General features: G+C 37.6%; 1 protein-coding gene across 3 annotated transcripts in view; it reads left to right on the top strand.

Annotated features, from left to right (window-relative positions):
• Positions 1–23590, top strand: part of COL21A1 (collagen type XXI alpha 1 chain) — a 174043-nt gene that overhangs the window by 68596 nt on the left and 81857 nt on the right. For 2 of the 3 annotated variants that reach the window (XM_040473804.1, XM_040473803.1), the window contains 7 exons: positions 668–836; positions 944–1160; positions 3735–3908; positions 4957–5034; positions 6814–6822; positions 7133–7216; positions 15070–15132. In XM_040473804.1, the coding sequence (XP_040329738.1) occupies positions 668–836; positions 944–1160; positions 3735–3908; positions 4957–5034; positions 6814–6822; positions 7133–7216; positions 15070–15132 (794 nt within the window). The remainder of the gene's footprint in view (positions 1–667; positions 837–943; positions 1161–3734; positions 3909–4956; positions 5035–6813; positions 6823–7132; positions 7217–15069; positions 15133–23590) is intronic. The other variant, XM_040473805.1, reaches the window with a different exon arrangement.

Genomic DNA, 23590 nt, shown 5'->3' with positions numbered 1-23590 from the left:
TAAGGAAATAGTCTTTATTTATAAATATGATTAATGTAATAATATAGTTAATAATAGATGAGATAATAGCCTCATTTTGAGTACTTTCATGAACAGCAAAGACCCACAGTTTTTTCCAGAGTAATAGAAACAATGTGCTTTGAACTGTGGAATTATTAACTGCTTAAACTGGAAAGAATATCAAGAACGACACCTACTTTTTTTTACCCCTCAAATGCTGTGAATGCAAGAATGGAATCTTAGAGCTCATCTCCTAGATCCAAGAAATTTAGAGTTCTGCAAGGTCATGTGACAAATTAACACCAAATACTGGATGAGAATCGTGAATGCCATTCCAGTCTTCTCCTACCCCACTGGTATCAGGTTGCTTCGTGTTCAAAATAGTGAAGTAAAAACATCAACATGGTGTTGTTCTTAAAACAGTACATTAGCAAGTGTTTCTTTTATATTTCTGTTTTACTTTTATCCCTTTTTAGGGGGAAAAAGACTTTTGACACTTCGAATGCCAAAATCACTCCTGCATATTTTTTCAGACAATGCATTTACATCCATTTGTGTGCATATACAGATTTTATTATTTTCTCTAATATTTCTCCTTTGACATTTTTTCTTTGTCGAAGTAATCTGTGACTAATTAACGTTTACTGCTTTTGCTTTGGATTTGTAGAATCTGTTTGTCCAACACGAATTCCAGTGGCAGCTCGCGATGAGAAAGGGTTTGATATTCTTTTAGGCTTGGGAGTAAAGAAAAAGGTTAAGAAAAGAATCCCGCTTTCACCAACAAAGATAAAAGGATATGAAGTAACATCTAAAGTTGACTTATCAGAATTCACAAGGTAAACATTATGACATTATGTGTTGATCTGACTTCTTTTTTTTTTTTTGGTATGTCTGTAGATATGTTGAGAATTCTTTAAGCTTATGCATATTCTTCCTTTTCTAGCAATGTTTTCCCAGAAGGTCTTCCTCCATCATATGTATTTGTCTCCACTCAGAGATTTAAGGTCAAGAAAATGTGGGATTTATGGAGAATTTTAACCATTGACGGAAGGCCACAAATAGCAGTTACCTTAAATGGTGTGGATAAAACATTACTGTTTACAACAACCAGCATAATTAATGGCTCACAGGTGGTCACCTTTGCTGACTCCCAAGTTAAGGTAAATATGCCTGGGTATGAGTATGGTGGTATTCATGGTGGTATTAGCAGGTTTGTGTGTGTTTGGAGGAAGGGAGCCATAATTTTAACATGGCTGAAAAGATACTGACTTCATAATTTAATGTTGCTTTCTGAATAAAAGCAACAGATGAAGGAAATTTGTTTCTTTTTTTTTTAATTTTTCAATATTTATTTATATTTGAGAGAGAGAGAGAGAGAGAGAGAGAGAGACAGAGACAGAGTGCGAGCAGGGAAGGGGCAGAGAGATGGAGACAGAATCCGAAGCAGGCTCTAGGGCTCTGAGCTGTGAGACATCAGGACTGGAACTCATGAGGAGTGAGATCATGACTTGAGCCGAGGTTGGACTCTCAACCTACTGAGCCACCCAGGTGCCCTGAAGGCAAATTATTTCTTAAGTGGGATTAAGGGGTGGGGCTAATTCACATTTTTTGAGTGCCTACTACTAGATGCCCTGAACGCGCGTAATTATAATATCCACCCAAGGAAGAAGGTATTGCTCTCATTGTACAGACAGAAAAAAAAAATGCAGGGATATTAAATCCCACCTCAAAATAACACAGCTAGTAAGTGGTGACATCAGGAATTGAAGTTAAGTCTTGTCAGTTTCAAAGTCTGGTTGGTTGTTCTTACATTACCATGTCCTACAAAATGCTGAGATCAAGACATTTGTTAGAACATCAAATACAGGTAGATAATGGGTAAAGAATTCACAATTATTGGGAGGACATTTTGTTTCCCCAGAAGGAAGCTGTATTTAATAAAATTGATAAACTAAAAATAAAAGTTTATTTTCCAAGTCAAATATGTTCGGAATACAGATGTAGTGATAAAAACAGTTATGTTTTGGTCATTATTATAATTATGGTAGTCTAACACTATATTGGATAATTTAGGAAGTGTACAAGGTTGTATATGAAATTATGCATCTATGCAATTTCATATGGTAAGCAGATTAAATTTTTAAAAACTTTATTTTTATTAAAGGCAAATTGCTAGGTTCTATAAGAAATCACAAATGAATAAGGCCTATTTCATACCTCAAAGGAACTTATGTATAATGGAAGATTGAAGGTCTCTGATATCTAATAGGAGTACTAAGTATTAGTGGAGTGTAGAGGGAAAGGTAGATTCTAATACAAAATGTGGACAAGACTTATTAATGAGCTGCTTTTTGGATGGGACTTTGAAGAACGAATAGGATTTTGATGAAGAGAGCTAAGGATATGTAAGTCAGTGGTTCAGTATTGAGTAATCATGTATAATAAAATGCAGGGTTTTTATTTAAAGGGTAGAAAGTGGTGACCCCTGCATTTGGAGTATAAGATACATGAAAGAAAGAGCTAACAAGGTGTGAACTCAATTTGTGGGGACCTGGAAACCATACACAGGGTTTTAGACTTCATTCAGTGGATGACAGGATTCCATCTAAAAGTCTTTAATAGGTGTGCCCTAGTCAAAGCAGCTCGCTCTCCTCCTTTTGCTTTCACAAAGAATACTTGCATTTCTTTCCTGGAATTGGCATAGGTCCTGGGAATCCGGAAATTAATAAGATGTGGTATCTTCTCTTGATGAAATTCTAGTGAGAGAGATTAATGGTAGTAGAGGTATGAAGAATGGCCTAGAGAGAGCAGGATTAGGGATGTGTTTGAAAATTATTTAGATAAAGCAAGATATCCATGAACCTAAATGATGGTAATGAGAATGGAAAGGGAGAAGTGAATTTGAGTCAGAAGACATATTTGGTAGAACTTTGCGTCTGGTTATTATTAAAACTGAGGGGAGGGCAAGAGGTAAAGACACTTGTTGCAGTTTAGAAGCTGAAGATATTATTATCTGAGGGAAACTGAAAGGAAGAAAGTTTTGGGGATAGTTCAAGTTCATTTTGCTTACACATTCTCTCAGTCTGATTGTGAAATATCCTGGTAAAATTATACTAGCCAGTATTAGAATTGTAGGTCCCATATGTAGGAGTGAGGTCCAGGCTGTTGATGTAGATATGGGAGTTATTCCATCGAAGTAATAATTGTCCTGTAGAAGTGGGTAAGATAATCAAAGGGGAGAATGAAAAAGGTCAATGACAAACCTGTGGAGAATGACCTCATCAAAGGGCAGGTGAGGAAGAGGAGCCTTTGAAGAAACAGAATAAGCAAAGGGAGAAAAAGAAACGAAGATGATCAAGATGGTTTGAATCATGGAAGTTGAATGAGGATATCAAGGAAGATGGACTCGTTAAGGGTGCAAAGTTGCAATGAAGTAAATAGGATGAAGAATGGGAGAAGCCATTTGGATTCAGACATAAGGAACTTTTTTTGTGACCTGGAAGGAATTGCTTCAGGAAATTGATACATCTACTAATATGTAATGAATATGTAATGGAAAATGGGGATTAATTAATTAGTAGCATTTAAGGTCCCGCTTGGGTCAAGGTGAATTAGTATATGGTACAGACCGTCTGTGTGGTATGGATTTATGGTTGGCAGGAAGGAATGGGAACAAAGAAAATGAAAGATGGTTAGCATTTTGTTGATGAATGTTCCATACTTTCTTCCTATAGACATTATTTGATGAAGGCTGGCATCAAATTCGTCTCTTAGTAACAGAACAAGATGTAACTCTGTATATCGATGATCAACAGATTGAAAACAAGCCCTTACATCCAGTTTTAGGGATCTTCATCAGCGGGCAAACTCAAATTGGAAAGTATTCTGGGAAAGAAGAAACCGTTCAGGTAGATGAACAATGATTTGCTTTTTGCACTGTATAAAGTGGAGCTCTTGCTGTCCTTTGTGGTAGTATTTATGACATTTAACTGCATTTGACTTAATTATTAATTCCTTTAAGACACTTAAAATGTATTCAGTTTATTAGTGGGATTTTGTTTTTGAGTGTGTATTAAAATGCAAAGTTAGACTTAATAGATTTTATAGGAATTCTTAGAAAAATGTTCCCCTGGGTTAAGGGTAGAATTCTACATTCTTAGGAAACATTAATTTCATATTTCCCAGGAGATAACGAATTTGGAAAAGAAAATGTAAGATTGGAGCTGTGAGTAGGGGCTATAAAATTTGTTTGCAGCTGTGAGGATACAATAAGATGAATGCATCTTGGTGTTCTTTCTTCTTAAAACTAATTTTTGATATTTTTGAAATATTTTTGAAGCTGGAGTATCTATCTGTGGTTTGAGAAGTGTGTGTATAAAAAGATAGCCATTTCTTGAAAAGTGCTTTGTTTGAAAAGGTGTGTTTTTCCCACTGTGTTTCTATTAAGGGAAGACTGTCACATCCAAATTATGCACATGGTCTCTCCGTATTAATGTTACATGTCAAATTGTAGTAAGTGTTTAAATAGAAACAGGTGTTTGGCCTACTCATCACATAACACTCCATGCCATCAACTAAGTGTCTGAAACAAAAGATGACTTCTTAAGCTGACTCTACTGTAATCAGAAATGTTGCAGAGATTTAGGATAAACACAGAAACCTGGGAAAGCTTTTAAGTGTCCTAGGAAATGCTCTCTAGACTAGCTCTTAATACAGAGATAATAATAAAAGCTCCACTGGTTCCTGAAGGACATCAGAGATTTGTTTTTAGTGCTAGAGTTTTCTTTATGAATTATGTTGCATCACATCTTTAAACTGTATCCTAGGTATTCAGATTTAGTGTTTTTATGTTTTAGCTGAGTGCTAAACCTTACATAACAGCTAATGTATTTGGGTTGCTTTTATTAAGCTATTAGCTTGTGCCTCAATTTTAACTTGAGTGGGTTTTGTTCCTAGTTTGATGTCCAGAAGTTACGAATCTACTGTGACCCAGAACAGAACAACAGAGAGACGGCATGCGAGATTCCTGGATTTGTGAGTAGGATGGATTATTTTCCCCCGAGTGTTGCTTCAGTACTTTCAGAGCAATAAACAAATGACAGATAATGTGTGAGCCTTAATTAAATATACGGCGTTAATTTGTTTGTTAATTGTCAGTGCAAATAAAGTTACATTGATTAAAACATATTTCATAATTGAAATAAAATTATAATGTAACTCTGTACACATAGGAATGGAAGAGCACAAGGAAGTATTTTTTACACATCTCAGCGTGTGATATTTCCAGTACTCAAGTGAAGCAGGGCTGGGCCTGCTCTAGAAAAACATAGGATTCTTTGTCTGAATATGTAGAGTATAAATACATTTCTATATTTCATTAAATGTGTGGACAGAATACCCCACACAGCACAATTCTGAAGAATAGGAAGTGATTCATTTTCCTGTTCATCAGCACCTTTTCTCAAACCATAAGGAATATATAGGTTTCTTTTTGTTGTTGTTACCTAAGTAAGATTTTCTTGTTTCTAGGTTATAAGCCACTTTCTATTTATGTAGCTATATTCATTAATGTGTTAGGAAGAAATAATTATAAGCTAAAATATTAGTCTGATTATATATGTCTGCTCCTAGTATGTGTGTGTGTAATCAATCCCTCTCTCCTTGGACCTATATATATGTGTATATGTGTATATGTATACATATATATGTATATATATATATATATATACACACATACACATATATATATATATTTGTAATGCAAATAAGGCAGAATATTATAAAAGTTTCCATTGACATTTGAGGTCATGCTATAGTTCTTTTAGTTTGTAAAGTCATACTGTCCTAATCTCCTTTTTTCCTATCAAACTGAATAATCTGCAAATCCGCATGTTCTGAAAACTTGAGGATGTGGAGCAGTGCTATGAAGGATCTATAATAAAATCCAACATGGAACCTTTTAGAAATAATTCATTCTTGGTCTTTTAGATAGGTAGTTGTTTAAACACCGTAACTTTTATTTTAGATATTTATAGCTTAGAATATGAATCTCTAATCTCTCCTAAAAGTACTAATAAGTGATTGCATTTGAGAGTCCATCTTATATACTTATTTGTTGATATTTCTTCATCGATGTGATGGCCATTACCATTACCCTCCCACATCATGAAAGCCCAGGATTAAATGGTGGATTCTCAGTCCTCACAGCCACTGTTTTGTGTTTTTATGTCTCTTCCCTTCCTCTGAGGTGTGAGTTCATGAGGCTTGTTTGCCTTTTGCATCTTATTCCCACTTTCTTATCTTCTGATTGAATTTATTATTGTTTGGAAAGATTATTAACCTATTTAAAATCATGTGTTATTCACTGAGAAACAGATTGTTGAGTGAGAAGTTCTCCTAAAGTAAAAGGCATAAAATTTAATGCGTGGAATTTGTGACTTTCTCAGATGTGTTTTGGCTTTTTCCTCTGGTTCTTAAATGACTTCCAGAAAGTTCGAGGGGGCATATAAATCTCACCGAGGTACTTTTGCTCCTGAGTGGCCATTATACCAAGCTGCTTTGGCATTTTCGTTTACTCCTTTCACTCGTCATTGTTGTTCATTTCCTTACTTTATCCTACTGTAAATGTTGTCATAACATGTACAAATAGGTACTTTTTTTAAGGATAGTTGCAAGCAAATGTTTTAACTCTTGCCGGTTCCAATACTTCATGTATCTGGAACCTGGACAATGAAATATCTGTAAATTAGGAAGAAAATTTAGAAAAAATTAAAAGCATCTTTTAAAACCCATTTGTTCTTCCTTTTCTTTCAGAATGGTGAGGTAGGCCTGGAAACTATTATTCTCCTTAAGGTAGTATTTGTACTGTGGGACTGTTTAGCTTGCTTCCATCAACTGTGAGTATATTAGACAAATAGAACTCATTTTTTATGTCATTGGAGTGTATTTCGTTTTCATAGCTTTTTGTGACTCAGAATTTCGTATTGGATTGGTCTGAATAAAATTGGAAAGTCAGTGTGAGATACCTTTACCATTTCGCACAGACATGCAGGTGCATACACATACCTGTGTACACATGCATATGTATGTGTCTTCCCACATTTGTTGTTTATTTCCATTTCTGTCTTTGCAGTGTCTCAACGGTCCCAGTGATGTAGGCTCTACTCCAGCTCCCTGTGTTTGTCCTCCGGGAAAGCCAGGACTGCAAGGCCCCAAAGTGAGTACTGCCTAATATGCTTTTCTTGTTAAAACCCACAAACAAAAGAGCTGAGCAAATGTGTAAAATTCCTAGGCACCGCTGACCCTTTATTGAAATTTCTACCTAGTGTCTTAGAACAGTTTAAAATCTGAATTTTAGTGATTTTTTTAAAAAAGCATATCCTAATCTGTAAGTGCCTTTGAACCTAGAACTGATTCCCCTGGCCCACAGTAAAGTGAGGGAACTTTATTAGTTTGTTTGCTGGTTTATCTGGTTCCCTCCCACCACCCTCAAAGACTGCTGCCAGATACCAAGAACCATACCTCCTTACAATCTAATAAAAAATGAAGAAAGGGCATTTGTTGAGATGTGTTCGAAATTCGCAGTTTGTCAAAATGATTTCCAGATAGGGGGTGCCTGAGTGGCTCAGTTGGTTAAATCTCCAACCTCAGCTCAGGTCAAGATCTCTCGGTTTGTGAGTTCAAGCCCCGCATCAGGCTCTGTGCTGACAGCTCAGAGCCTGGAGCTTGCTTCAGATTCTCTCTCTCTCTCTCTCTCTCTCTCTCTCTCTTTCTCTCTTTCTCTCTTTCTCTCTCTCTCTCTCTCTCTCTCTCTCTTTCTCTCTCTCTCTCTCTCTCTCTTTCTCTTTCTGCCCCTCCCCCACTCACACGTTTTCTCTCTGTGTCTCTCTCAAAAATAAACATTAGAAAACTTTTTAAAAAAAAAAAAAAGAAATGACTTTCAGATAGAAAAATGAAGTAAAAATATTAAAATTGACTTCAACATTATGTTTGATGTCTAATTCTAAAAAACAGGCATATAGAGATTTATTAATTTTACTTAATTATGTGATAATCACTTTGGGGGAGTAGGTCTATTAGTGATACTCATATATGCACATCTTCCAGTTGCATATATTGATTTGTGTATGTATATATGTTAATTGTGTGTATGTGTATATAAACATTTACATATTTATTTGTGTATTACACATTTTTATGTGATTGGAGCCATGATGTGCATACTATTTCTCAACTAGTTACTTTTTATATAACTAAATATTTTGAACATGTTTCTATGCTATTAAATATGAATGATTAAGTGTAAGTTAATACTTACTGTGGCATCACTTAGACCCAGCCTGATACGGAGACGTTAAGTGGTTTGTCTACTCTATGTGAATCTTATTCATTTAATAGTATTTTACAGTATCACTTAAATAAAAATGATGTCTAACTTGGAAGCAGGTATGACTCCCTAGCCAAAAAGAGTGTTTTGTGTATTGATCATTTATTGCCTGAGGTGACCAAGCAATAAATATGAATTATGATGTTCATTTCAATGGAATTTCCTTAAGTGTTTTAGTCACCATCACTGAAAATTTTAGATTTTAAACTGCTCATCTGATTTAATTCTTCCTTTTATGCATGTTTCTCCTGTCCATTTTTATGTGATAGTTCATGACACACTCCAGGTCTAGCATTAAAATCAAGAAACAAATATAATTTAACAAATGAAAGTACACATTCATTATTTTATTTAAAGAAAATCTATTTGGTTTGGAATTTGACTTTAGTATATTATAATCAATTTATTATTATAAAGTATTTTTAAATGGCATTTAGGTAAGTTAATCTAAGTGTTCTTCCTTTTAAAGTTTATTTATTTATTTTGGGGGGGTGAATGAGTGGGGAAGGGCAGAGAGAGAGAATCCCAAGCTGGCTTTGTGCTGTCGGTGCAGAGCCCCACACAGGGCTTATATGTATATGTATATGCATATACATACATATATATACATACATGTATACATATATACATACATATATACATATATGTATACATATATACATACATATATACACACATACATGTATACATACATGCATATATGTATACATATATACATACACATATATATATAAATTCAATTTGAAATATTATACATAAGAATTATTTGATCTGTAAGATATATAATATGGAAATGAGAGTCCCATTATGTCTGACCTCTCAATGCCCAGGGTGCTTTCCTGACTCCCAGGGAGGTTCTGGCCACCCCTAGAGTATCTTAAGGTTTGTCTTCTTTTGGGGAGACATCAGATGCCTCTGATGCTTTCTGAATCTTTATTAGTGATCTGTTAGGTGTCTTGAAGTGACATCAGTTTTTATTCACATGTGTTTCTACAGCAAAGTTCCAGAGCACCCTTTGTCTTATCTGGTAAAGCCTCTGACATCCAGTGTTTCCAAGTTGCATGTGTTCCTCGTGTTCATTTTCTTAGTCATAATCTCACACCATTGCCACCTACTACGTTAGGCGAAATGGCAGTTTTCCACCAGTCTCCAAGTTGGCGTGCCTTCTCGGTCTGCTTTCCATTTTCTTCAGAAAATCTGGCCGGAGAACAGGAACACACACGTACTCTTCCATCCTTTTAGGGCTCTTTCCCCTGGAGGTGGTTCCTAGCCCACATCAGGGACCTGCATGTGAAAAACAGAATCCCTAGCAACACTCTGAGTTGTATTTCCTTTAGAGAATTTCTGGCTTGGGGAAGAAACCCTATTAATAGGGTTTTAATTAGACCACAACTGGAACTAAACCAGATGAAGTGTTTTTACTTATAGATTGAACTGAGACTTAATGGGCATTTTTGTTAGATGCTCTCTGGAAAGTTTTGTAGATAACCATCAAATAGAGTTACCTGTGAAAAACAGATCTAGTATTCCTGCTAACCAGAAATAGATTTCTGGGAGCTGATAGTTGAGTCCTGAGACTGAAACTGAGGTGAAATTCTTGTGTGGGTAGGTGGGTAAATGCTTCTTCTAGGATAAAGAAAGTCATCTGTTTAGAATTCTCTGAGTTTCCAAAAGATAGGACAACCCTATTGGAAAAGTAGGTCAAATTAACTGTGGTAGCCTGTACTTAGACTTACCATGGCATTATAACTCTATAAAAAGCATAGAAATATATGTCTGTTACTGGATTGCGAGTTCCTTAAAGAAAAGCTAATTCATTTTGCATTCTTAATGTCAAATATAGGGAGGATCCAATAAGCCTGTTGGAATAATTTTTCTACGCAAGCACTTTACATTTAATAAAAACTAAATTCTCCTTTGAAATTCCAGTGTCTAACAGTGCTTAATGATGGTAGTTTTTTAATTTAATGAATTATGAAATCATTGAACAAATAAGATTCACCCCTCTTCCCAGTTGACTTGTGTGGGATGGAATGCCTTTGTTGTGCTATGGGAGATCCAGGCAATCCCCAATTTACAAACACCCCCTTTCAAAAGACCTTTGTGATTGGCAGGTTCTCTCTCCACTTCAGTAGTCATAGGAACGTTTGTGGGGGCAGACTCCCACATTTGATCTAACCTTGATATTAGAGCTATTAGTTCAGAAGTGGAAAGAAGGCGTTTTGTCCTCTTTTTAGGAAGGAGCAATTTCTTACTAATCCTTTCCTCTGAAATTACTGCCTCCCCCTCTCCAGCTGTATCTATCTCTATTGACTTCCTTTGTTTCACCCTCATCAGTCCACTGATTAGGGATTTCTTTGAGCTATCAAAGTATCCTCTGTTTAAAATACAAAAGCCTTTGGAAAATTTCAGGGGCCACCGGGCATTCACATTTTTATGTAGATTTCCCCAGACTAAGTGAATTCCTTCTAGCCTGTGAGTGGGTGTTTGAGTTTTGAGGGAGGGAAGAGGTTGGTTTGGGAGGAGGGAATAGGTCGTAGGTCAGGACTCCTGCAAGTCTTCAGGGGAGCATGAAGGCACAAGGATTTTTGAGAAAAGGGCTTGAATACCTGGGATGTGGGCCTAGGTGAAGGGCTCCAAAGCCCTTGTTTCAGATGAGCAACTTAAACTATTAGCTTGCTTCTGCAAGCACAACTGTTTCTTACTTTAATTATTCATATTTACACGACTTGAGAGGCCAGATGCAGAGATGTTTTAGCTTAGTCCATGACATTTCCACTCCTGTCAACAACTCAAAAATCCTGTGGCACGAGTTCAGTTCAACATAAGTAAGTATTGCTTTTCAGCTGAACACATAGTTTCTAAAATTCAAAATGTGCAAATGTTTCAACTAAATTAGAAGAAACTGGATTGGGAATTTAGTCACAGTTGTACAATAGGCCCTACGTCTCATGTAATGTATTTGGAAATTGTTTTCCATGTTAAGTTTCTTAGCAGTCCCCAGGTCTGGTTCTAATCAGTGTATGCGTTTTAATGTGGGCAGGGACAGTGGTGTTTAGGAGCATGGACTCTGGGCCTGCATTGGCTGAGTTCAAGTGACATCTTCACTACTGCTGTGTGACCTTAAGCAAGTGACCTACCCCTCCGGGCCTCAGTTGTCCTATACAAAAAAAGGGGAATGATGAAATTACTTGTGTCATGGGATTATTAAAAGGATTAAGTAATTTAACGTATGTAAATCTCTTACAGCAGTGTGTAGCATATAATTAACAAAGGTTGAGCATCAGCTTTTTTTTTTTTTTTTTAATTTTTTTTTTTTTTAACGTTTTTTTTTTTTTGGGACAGAGAGAGACAGAGCATGAACGGGGGAGGGGCAGAGAGAGAGGGAGACACAGAATCGGAAACAGGCTTCAGGCTCCAAGCCATCAGCCCAGAGCCTGACGCGGGGCTCGAACTCACGGACCGCGAGATCGTGACCTGGCTGAAGTCGGACGCCTAACCGACTGCGCCACCCAGGCGCCCCGAGCATCAGCTTTTATTACAGTAATACAATTGAATTTTTATTCTGATTGGTCGTCTCTCCAAAATTAGTGTTTTACTTTATTCTCCCAATTTTATGGAAACAACACCAACCCTTCCTGAGTTTTTGCAAATAAATAGTAGGGCAATAGTCAAAATAGCCAGTAAAACCTGCCAGAAATAATAGAACCTGAAAAAGAGATTATTTTCCCTCTTGGGGCCCGTTCACCAGTGTTATGGTCCTTACAAAGTCACATTGGATTTATCTTGTGAGTGATTTTTTTTTTTTGTCTTGAAACCTAGTTTTTATTTATTTAATATGTTAAGTATGTTTTGTACTTTTATGCAGCATTAAACCACAAATCTCATTTCTTCTTATCCCAAACCTGTATTTCAGCTTTGTCATAAAAAATAAACCCTCTAAGATCCTTTTAATATCCTAGATTTTGCTGATGATTAATATGCTGCAAATAAAGAGGGTCATTAACAGGAAATTTGACTTAAATCAATTGGTAGAGTCACGTTGGTGGCTCAGTTGGTTAAGTGTCTGATTTAGGCTCAGGTCATGATCTCATAGTTAATGGTTTTGAGCCCCTCCTCTTGCTCTGAGCTGACATTGTGGAGCCTGCTTGGGATTCTCTCTCCTTCTCTTTCTGCCTCTCCCTTGTTTGTGCTCTCTCTCTCTCAAAAATAAATAAACTTAAAAAAAGTTTAGGGGCGCCTGGGTGGCACAGTCGGTTAAGTGTCTGACTTCAGCCAGGTCACGATCTCGCGGTCCGTGAGTTCGAGCCCCGCGTCAGGCTCTGGGCTGATGGCTCGGAGCCTGGAGCCTGTTTCCGATTCTGTGTCTCCCTCTCTCTGCCCCTCCCCCGTTCATGCTCTGTCTCTCTCTGTCCCAAAAATAAATAAAAAAAAATGTTGAAAAAAAAAAGTTTAAAATAAATCAACTGGCAAATAGTTCTTGAATCTCTACTTGATAGCATTTTCAACCCCTGCCTCTTCTGCCAAAAAAGGAAGAGTTTGCACAGAGTCTGAATTCAAATGATAAATGCAGACTAATCAAGGAAAAACTGAAAGAATTCTACTTAAGAATAAGGAAACAGTTAAGAGCTGCTATCGCATTTCAAAAGAAAAAGACATCAAGTAAAAAGGAATAATTGATTCTTTTTTTTTTAAATGTTTTCAAGAGAGAGAGGAGAGCAAGGGACAGGCAGAGGGAGAGAGAGGGAGACACAGAATCCAAAGCAGGCTCCAGGATCTGAGCTGTCAGCACAGAGCCTGATGTGGGACTCGAACTTGGGAACTGTGAGATCATGACCTGAGCCAAAGTTGGACGCTTAACTGACTGAACCACCCAGGCGCCCCTTAAAAATAATTTTTTTTTAGTGTTTATTTTCGAGAGAGAGTGAGAGAACGGGAGGAATAATTGATTCTTAAGTGGATAAGGAAGGGAAACTTCTTGCCAAGAGAAAAAAAAATGGAATGTGTTGAAAGACCTCAGGTCCAATCTGAACATGGATAAAGGATGGCAGGGAGGCCAGAGATGAAGGTGGATCCTCTCATAATAAGAACAGTAAAACTCAGGGCGCCTGGGTGGCTCAGTCAGTTAAGAGTCGCATTCTTGCTTTCTGCTCAGGTCATGATCTCGTGGTCATGGGATTGATCCCCATGTAGGGCTCCATGCTGAGCATGGAGACTGTTTAAGATTATTTCTCTCTCTCCCTCTGCCTCTCTCCCCTACTCATTCTCTTTCTCTCTCTCAATTAAAAAAAAATAAAAAAAGAGAAAATGCTAACTACCTAGAGAACCAGAGTGTTACTCCTTAATGGAAGTCCTTGGGTTAGAATTATAAATTCTGTCTCTTCAGGAAGACATTACATGTTTCAGCATTATTTTTCTCCCTGGATTTATAGCTACTCTTTCTCTCTTTTAAAAATGACATTTCCATTTTTCTTAGCCTTTCCTTGTGCTATGCCTCGTGGGCAGCTCCTAAGTGAAAAGCCCATCCCTCCTTCATTGGCCACTTAATAGAGTTCGCATAGTTCTTTCCATTTTTCCTGTTCCATTTTTCAGGAACAAATCTCCCTAACCAGTAGCCTGAAGTAGTATTTCAGACTAGCAGATCTGGGTCTGTGAAAGTACCCTTAGTATTGGTGTTTAGTTAACTTACAATTATTGGGGTCCTGTGTGAATGATTTTTTAATTGAACTGAAATCAATTGTCTTACCTCTAGGCAGGAGTTTACTGATAGTATATGTTTTTAAGCAAGATGCCCCATGTGGATCTCATGGACTCAGTAATAGATTAATACATTAATTTTGAAGTATTTTTTAGAATTAAATTATACAACTCCCTTATCTCACAAAAAACGTTCCCTTTTTTATGGGTGGTGACCATCTGAATGCCATTGGGCAACATACTAGAGTCCCATAAAATGTGCCTGGGTGAATTGTCATATTGTAGGGAATAGTGTTCTTTGGACATCCTTGGATTGTGAAGGCAAAGGTCATTTCTTCATTTCTAGGTATTAAATGTGTTAAAGACTGTGGGGGTTGGGCAGATTTATTTGGCTTGGCCATGCTTTCATGTAAATATTCAGATTTAAAAATTTTACCATTATTAAAGAGACACATTGACTGGAATAAAAGAAATGAGTGTCATACAGCTTTAAACTTGAGTCCCATGTGTAAGATCATAGAGCCTGTGGACTTAAAAAAAAATTGTGAATTGAATTATGACATTATAGGTCATTGATATCTGTAGTGTAACATTTAGAATAAAGACTGTAGACTTACAAATGAAAGATGGCTATTATTGAAACCATATTAGCTATGACACTTAATTTGTTTAGAATTCTAAAAATGTCCTGCCATAAATACTGACATTTTACATTAGTGAAAAGTATCTCACTTGTTATACTTGATATACTCACAGAAATAAATCCTTGAAAATTTTGCATAATAAAAAGCCTTTATTTGGTAAAGTGGGTGTTTAAAATATGGCATTTTTCTAACCCTATTTTGGGACTTATGTTTTTTTTTGTTTTGTTTTGTTTTTTAACATACAGAGAGGTACAAATAATGGAATTGGTTTGAACCTTGAAGGCGTCTGATTGCATCATTATGGTTGGTCATTTTGTACTGAGGATTTTTTTTCCTTTCTAGGGTGAACCTGGACAGCCTGGGAACCCCGGCTACCCTGGACAATCTGGTCAAGATGGTAAGCCTGTGAGTACTGAAAGCTTAGTCATCTCCAGTACTGGGATTATTTCAAAGTAAAAACTGCACTGGGTAAAGTTAAACAGGCAAGGAAGACTTTATTCAAGACTGTTGTAATAGGGAGAGAGATTGACCTTTATTCAGTGAAACAAAGGAGGGGTTCTTGCGTGCTGGCCTGAGCTCCTGAAAAAGTACTGGAGAACTTTAGGTGGGTGATCAATGGGGTGGCAGGAATTGAGTTATCCTGAGTTTGGCAGATGTTTTCCTGTGTGATTAGGGCAACTGTCTTTGGTAATTGGCACTTCTCAAAGTTAGGGTCCTACCCTCCCTCAGAGACTGGAAGATCCGGGTACTTCCCTTTCTTGATGAGTGTATTTCAAAGGAATGGCTCCTAGGTCCTTGAGAAAGACGTTCGTTGCTAGTTGCAAAACTGACAAGAAATTTTGAAAAGGTTTGCCACTCAGAGGGTCAGAGAAAGTGACAAATTTTCTAGAGTATAAATGCTCTAAGAAGAGGGAGATCAGGAGCCTAGGGTCAGGAAGAAGGCTGTCTGAAGTTTAGTTAAGCTGAGGGGAACATTAAGCCTGGTTGGGTCAATAGGATCAGCTTTCCAGTCACTTTTTAGGTGCATTATCCCCAAATTACATGCATCTTTGTTACATTTAAAAAGTTGTCTAGTGAGTATTGATGCATAGCTAGGTTCAGAAATCTTTTTGTCTTTTTCCTTCATGTCTATGGCAGTTTTCAAGTTGAAGATCTTTTTAAAAGTGATATTTTCCTAAGAACATACGTGCACTGGAATATATTGACTAAAAAAATAGTATCTTGTAAGTTTCAAGAGAACTGTAGGGAGATTTTTGAATTAAGGAAACAAAGCAAATCCACTTTAAAGCATTCTAGGCAAATATTTTCAGATAGCTCAGCTGTCAACATGTTTATAACAGCAAATAAACATGAGGAATTTGCTTTTGAATGTTAGATAATTGTCATCCAAAATATCTCTTTATCATGAAACATTAACTTCTTGCATGAAGGATGGGAAGGTGTGTATTGTGAGTCAGTAATATTTAAGGAATGAAGGAACCACAGCCTAATGTTAGACTATCACTATCCCAACCATCAGGATAGAGGAGCTTGTTTGTTCCTGAGAGAGGTTTGCTGACAAATTCAATACAAAAATATAGCCAACTTTTGAAGAAGTAGTGATGTGCTGGGGTCTCATACGCCAGTTTTGTGTGGGAAAATGGTACACAGGTGAGTCTCTCTGGAGAGAGATTGTTGGAGAAGGGAGTTGGAAGAGGTCACAAAATGGTCACAAAAAGCTGTAGAGAGCTGAGGAGCTGCTGGGTGGCTGGGGTGGTGCTGCTCAACTGACACACTGGGATGCATTCTAAGTGTGATGACAATGCATTTGGGAATTTTGAGATACGAAGTAACTTGACCTGGCTTATGTTTTAGAAAGATAAATATGAATATTATGTGGAGAGTAGGTTATATAGGGCAAGAGTGGAAACAGGAGATGTGTGGGAGGTTATTTCAAGATTCTAAGGGAGAAGTAAGACTGGCTTGGACGGGTTGATGTGGTGAAAGGGAAGATAAGTGGTCATATTCTGGATTTATTTTTAATGTAAAGCTGACCAGAATTGCTGTCAAATTAGGTGTGAGGCATGAGAGAAAGAGTTGAGGAAGACTCCGAGGATCTTTGTGTGAACAGCTTACTGAGCTGGACAGCCCTGGGAGAGAATGCCTTGTTGCTCCTAGGATGCCCATGGTGCTTGCCAGGATATTAGAGGAATCTTGAGTTCAGGGATGTGAGTTCAGGGAATGAAAATACACAGTTGGGACTTCTTCGTTTGTAGATTTATCTATATCAAGCCACCAGAGTGGATGCGATCATTTAGAGAGTAATCACAGATTAGAGAAGACAAGAAGGCAGTGGACTGAGCCTTGGGCTGTCTTTAGAGGAAAAAGGGGAGGAAGATGCAGCCAAGGAAATTGGGAAAGAAAGACCAATGAAGTAGGAGGAGAATCAGCAGGGGGTGGCATCCCCAGAAGCCAGGGGAAAAAAGCATTTTGAGAAGGGAGTGCTCAGTTGGGTCATTGTTGCTAAGAAGTTTTGAAAAATGAGCTCTATGCCTAGTCCATTGAATTTGCTAGATGGAGGTATTGGGGCCCTTGATAAATGGGGTTTAGGGAAGGTGGGTATAAAAACTGGATTGAAATGGGTTCAAGAGAAAGTGTGAAGTAAAATGATGACTGAATATAGATGCTTTTTCTGAGGGGTAGAATGAGGAACAGATGAATGGAGCAGTTGCATGGTTAGGATGTGGGATAAAAGGAGGGTTTTTTTAAAAGATGGGAGAGAGGTGCCTGGGTGGCTTAGTTAGGCCTGCGACTCTTGGTTTCTCCTCAGGTCATAATGTCACAGTTTGTGGGATTCTCCCTCCCTCCCTCTCTCTATGCCCCTCCCCCAACTTATGCACCTGAGTGTTCTCTGTCTCTGTGTCTCTCTCTCAAGATAAAAAAAACTAAGAGATGGGACATGTTGTAACATGTTTTTATGATGATGAAAATGAGGCAGAGGGGAAAAATATCCGTGATTTGGGCGATAATGGATGTTTTCAGGAAGAAAACCCTTAGGTAGGTGGGAGGACATTGGTATATAGCATGGGCATTTGAATCTTTCTGTGCCGTTGTAGGCCAAGCTGGTAAGTACAGAAGTAGCTTGGTAGCGATTTGTGGGAAAGAAGGTGAAAAATGTATCATCAGACATTTGAATTGAATGAAACAAATAGGTTCTTAATCTAACATCTCCTCTTTGCCTTTAGCCTCAACTCCTGTAACATGGCAACATTTTCCTTGGAGTTTCTTATATCCCAGCTGTTCTCACTTCATAACTTAAAGTGTCATGTGACTTGGTGGCATTCCTCACTGTGACTCCTGCGTCCCAGTAATGGTGCTGCCTGAGCCCCTGTGTGAACTCTTTCCTAATCACACTGGGTGGTGGGATGCCCTGGAGACCCTTTCCTGGGCCCTACTCTGTCTGGGTACTGGTAGCTGTGGTTCTTTCCCCCTCCGAAGCAGATACACTTGACATGCTGAAATATCATCTGCTGGCACCTCGTAATGACACAGAGCTCCTCTGAGAGCACTACTAAATTATTTAGTAATAATAATTTAGTATAACAATTAATTATAATAATATTAATTAGTTATATAATTATAAATATTAGTTACATAAGTACTTATATTAATATATTAGTAATGTTAGTATATGTAATATATTAATATACGTGGATACATATTAATATATGTTAATATATGGTAATAATTAATATATTACTATATAATTAATATATGTTAACAATATAAATTCAATAATATAGATAATGTATATAAATTATAACTATATAGAAGTGTATTAAATTATATTAAATTAGTTATAGAATTAATATTAATTGTGTAATAATAATTTAGTATAAGTTATTCAATATATCGAGGTGAGTGCTGAGCAAGCTTTTCACAGGCTATCAGCTCTAGTTTGCTTTTTTTTTTCTTATTAAATATTTTGTCAAGAATGAAGTACTGGAAGCTAGTTGCAGTAAGCCTGATCTAATAATCTAATAATCTAATAATAATCATCTAATAATCATCTAATAATATTGCTTTATGACTTTCATCTAAGCTATAATGGATTTATTATGTCATCTCATTGAGTACATGTGTATGTGTTTGTATGTGTATATGACGTTATGTATAGTTTTAGGGATAGGTACATAGTACCTGATATTAGAGGTTAGATGGTATTAGAGACTATCTGATGTTAGAGAAAAGACAGAATAATGTCCACATCCTAATCTCTAAGACCTGTAAATGTATTGATTAGGAACTCCGCACACATGATTAAATCAAGGATCTTGAGATGCAAAGATTATCCTGTGGAAATTTATCTGAGTGGCCGGTATAATCACAGTGATCCGTATAGGAAGGGGGTAGGGGTGTCAGAGTCAGGGGAGGAGATGTCATGACAGAAGCAGAGTTCAGGGTGAGGTGTCCACGTCCAAGGAATGTTGGTTGCATCCAGAAGCTGGTAAAGGGAAAGAACACTTTTCCCCCTAGAACCTTTAGAGGGAATGCAGGCCCGCTGACATGATGAGTTTAGCTCCCTAAAGCCATGTTGGGCTTCTGACCTACAGAACTACAAGTGTGTGTTCGTTTAAGCCATTATGTTTGGGGTAATTCGTTACAGCAGCAATAAGAAACCGGTTTCTCTAATGTTAATCTGTTTACCCAAAGGTACAGCTTTTCCTAAATCTCTCCTTTTCCCTGTAGGAAATCTGTAGGAGATAGGAGTTGGGGCAGGAAGAGAAAGTGAGTCTGGGAGCCAGAACAGCTGAAGGTCATTAGTGTGTGTGCAGGGCCAGTGCACAGCGGGAGTGGGAAGGTGTGGGTGGAGTCTCTGGCTGGCGATTGAAGCCATCTGGACCAAGGAAAGTTGGATGGAACAATTTGAAGGGAATTCTGCTTTGTTTGGATTTGGTTCTGTGCAATCCCCTTCAATAAGCAGCTTGAATCTCTTTCACATAACCAGGCCAAGTCAACTAAAGCTTTAAATAGGAATTATTCCATTCTGGAGAAATACTGATTTTCATAAGGCAAATGCCTTCAAACAAAATGAAAGAGCGATTTTCAAATTCTTCCCCTCCTTTCTCGATTTCTAGCAGCAGTGTCTGAGCACTTCTTCTATCATTATATAGAGAGAGGCAGGGGAAATATTTCTATATCCTGCTAGGTAGTTCAGAGTAGTGCTATTAGTAAAGACATTATACTGTTATGACATTGATTTTTTTTGAAAGAAGGCCTACTATGAAAATATATAGGACTGTTTTATGATTTTGTAGTAGTGTTTGTTTCTGCCTGTTTTCTGTCATTATTAAGTACTCTTCATGAACTAAAGTACTTTATGAAACCAAAGCCCTTGCTGGCTGTTGGAGAGATCTGAGGCTGTTTTGCCCTCTGTTTTGCTTTTAAAAATTGCTTTGGTTTCATGGGCCTCAGTTTCTTCATCTGGGAAATGAGAAGATGGTGCCAGATGAGGCCCATGTTCTGTCCAATGTTGATTTTCTAAGATTCCATGAAGGCCATCACATTTACTGAGAGAGAAAGGTAAGCTAGAATAAACTGTCAAAATCTGGAGTTGGTTTTCTGTATTATTGGCTTAAGTGATTCAGGAATATTGATAGCCCAGTGCTACCAATAGACAGAAGAATAGATTGGTCAGTGAGCCACACTCCATGATGCAGCACCCCTCTGTCCCCACCCCCACCCCTTCATTGTACCCCTGTGTCATCTAGAGATTCCAAAAAGTGGCTAGCTGTCTATGGAGGGTTCAACTTGACAGAAGTAGTCAACACACATGGGGAATTTCAAAGTTACCTGACTTGATCAAACTACAAATACGAGGGATGGGGCAGGTTAGTAGGAGATCGATTTGTGTACATAGGAGGGAGAAAGGAGGGGAGATCAAATAGGGTTCTTCAGGCCATTGTGATGACTTTGGCTTTCAGTTGAAGTGAACTGAGGAACCACTGGCGGATTTAAGTAAAGGAGTGATGTGATGTAACTTACTTACAAACAAAAGTACTCTAACTTCTGAGTTGAGAATAGATTTTAGGGAGATGAGGACACAAGCAGGATCAGTTAGGAGGCTCTTAAAATAACCCAGGAGTAAGATGATGGCAGCTAGCATCAGGATAGTAAGTAGTGAGGCAAAGAGAACTGCTGACTTTCTGGGGGTATTTTGAAGTTAGAGCTGATGGAATTTGATGATGTACCCTGCCTGAGTTTGAGGGAGAGAAGTCAGAGGAGACTCCAGTGAGATGTGGAAGGATGGATACGGAAACTAGGGCAAGGGAAATTAAGAGTTTGGTTTAGGATATATTAAATTTTATCAGATGGTCAAGTAGAATTTTTTGAAAGATTATTTTTGGGGTGCCTGGCTGGCTCAGTCATTAAGCATCCAACTCTTGATCTCAGGTCTTGATCTCAGGGTCATGAATTCAAGCGCTATGTTGGGCTCTGCGCTGGCTGTGAAGCCTACCTGAAGGAAAAAAAAAAGATTAAAAAAAATTTTTTTAAAGTAATCTCTACATCCAGCTTGGGGCTTGAATCCACAACCCTAAGGTCAAGAGTCGCACGCTTAACTGATTGATCCAGCCAGCTGCCCCTGTTCAAGTACAAATTTTAAGTGGTAGTTGAATATAGAAGTCTGACAGTCAGAGTGATTTTCCTCTTGTCCTTTTCTATAGGAGTGATAGTATGTTTCATGTTGATTAGTAAGAGCTTCCTATACACTAAGAGAATCAATTCTTTGACATCTATGTTGTAAATGTTGCTTTTAATTATTTATTTGGTTTATAGTTTTGTTTTAATTTTTAGTAATGTAAAATTTTCTCACAATTTTTAAATGTTCTGTTATTTCTTCCAGTGTTTTTTTTTTTGAACATTACTGTATTCATTTACTATATTATGATTTTTGAGAATTTTTAATTCTTGATTTCACTTTTGGAATTTATTTTGGCATTTGGGGTGACACGGAGATCCAAAAAGATTTAGCGAACTTGGAGAATGGCTGTTCTAATGTAGTGAAATTCAACCCAAATAAACGTATGGCTCTTACTTGTCTGGGATGTGTTATTTAAATTTAACCGTGGTGAAAAGGGATTTGTAATGGGGTTGCCTGAAAGGCTGATGCAATACTTGGCATTGTTAGTAAATATATAATGTCTATATTAAGAAAGATGACAGTCCTGCTTTTGAAGTGTTAGATTTGGTTTAGGATACTATGGGGAATTGTAGAATTTGGATTTGACTTACAAGAGAGAGATGGGGAGAGAGTGAAAACTCAGAAGAATGTCTGTCAGGGAGAATTGACTGTACCTCAGGTGTAATCCAAACAAGAGGTGCTGTTTTAAAATTAGTCGAGAATGATGGTAGAGAATGGAAGGAAAGGGAAGAAATCTGGCAGTTACGCTTGCAGAGTAAGCGTGACAGGAGGTGAATAATTAGTAGTAGAACAATAAGACCCATGAGACAAGTTTTTATGTTTTCCTCAGACTCTTAACATAGTGCCAGTTGTGGACTCAACAGTTTAAGAGCTGTGGGCAATTTGGGGCTGAGTGCCATGAAGATTAAGGCCTGGAAAATGGGGTACGTGAGGTTACAAGCCAAAAGAATGGCTGTTACTTAGCTTAGAAAAGAGAATTGTAAGAAGAGGCTTACTGAAATGTGTATACAATACACATCTAGAGAAAACTATTTCTACCTGAGCTCTTACTTCACCTCAGTTTGGATTCCTTTAGCAAAAAGGTGTATTGTCTCACTGTCTCCCCGTACTATAAAATACACGCACACACATGATCAAACCCCTCGTGAGAGTCTTAATGGTAAACTAAAATTTGGACCACTTGCCTCAAATGAACTATCTTCCACTTGGGCAGTTTATCTCCCTTTTGTAAAATAAAATGTGATTTAAAATTTTTCTGTAAAGCTTTCCTAGACAAAGCTTGGTCCACTAGCTAATTCATTTTTCTCGAACACACCCCTTATGTAAATCTCCTGTATGGATCTCTCCATGTTTTCCTCATGGGCCTCTTAAGTACATTACTTATTATTATTTTGTTTTATATTATGGATAGTATATACAATAATGATGTGTGTGTAGATATTATATAGAAATGTTACTTGTCTGTTTTTTTAATTTTTTTTTAATGTTTATTTATTTTTGAGACAGAGAGAGACAGAGCATGAATGGGGGAGGGTCAGAGAGAGGGAGACACAGAATTTGAAGCTCCAGGCTCTGAGCTGTCAGCACAGAGCCCGACGCGGGGCTCAAACTCACGGACCCCAAAATAACGACCTGAGCCGAAATCGGACGCTTAACCAACTGAGCCACCCAGGTGCCCCATTACTTGTCTGTTTAAATTCTTGAAGGAATTGATTGATAACACAACTAGCATGTGTGATTTTAAAGATAAATTTATGCTTATATTTTGTATTGTTTTGATTGTAATCTGTATGAATGCAGGGCTGTTTCTGCCATTATTTTAAATTTTTTTTTTTTTCAACGTTTATTTATTTTTGGGACAGAGAGAGACAGAGCATGAACGGGGGAGGGGCAGAGAGAGAGGGAGACACAGAATCGGAAACAGGCTCCAGGCTCTGAGCCATCAGCCCAGAGCCCGACGCGGGGCTCGAACTCACGGACCGCGAGATCGTGACCTGGCTGAAGTCGGACGCTTAACCGACTGCGCCACCCAGGCGCCCCTGGTCTGGTATTTTTAAAGAAGTAGCTTTCTCAGTTTATAGGGCGTGGTCAATTTTCTCAATATCTTTGGCTCATTTTAATAACTTGGAAAGGACATAGTCTGTTTTGCATTCCATTTGGGGTTTAACTTTTTAATTTTCA

The sequence above is a fragment of the Herpailurus yagouaroundi genome, unplaced genomic scaffold, assembly GCF_014898765.1.
Source record: "Herpailurus yagouaroundi ecotype Mexico unplaced genomic scaffold, PumYag 139, whole genome shotgun sequence".
NCBI lineage: Eukaryota > Metazoa > Chordata > Mammalia > Carnivora > Felidae > Herpailurus > Herpailurus yagouaroundi.
The sequence above is the reverse complement of the archived record's forward strand: the minus strand, read 5'-3'. Positions and strand labels throughout refer to the sequence as shown.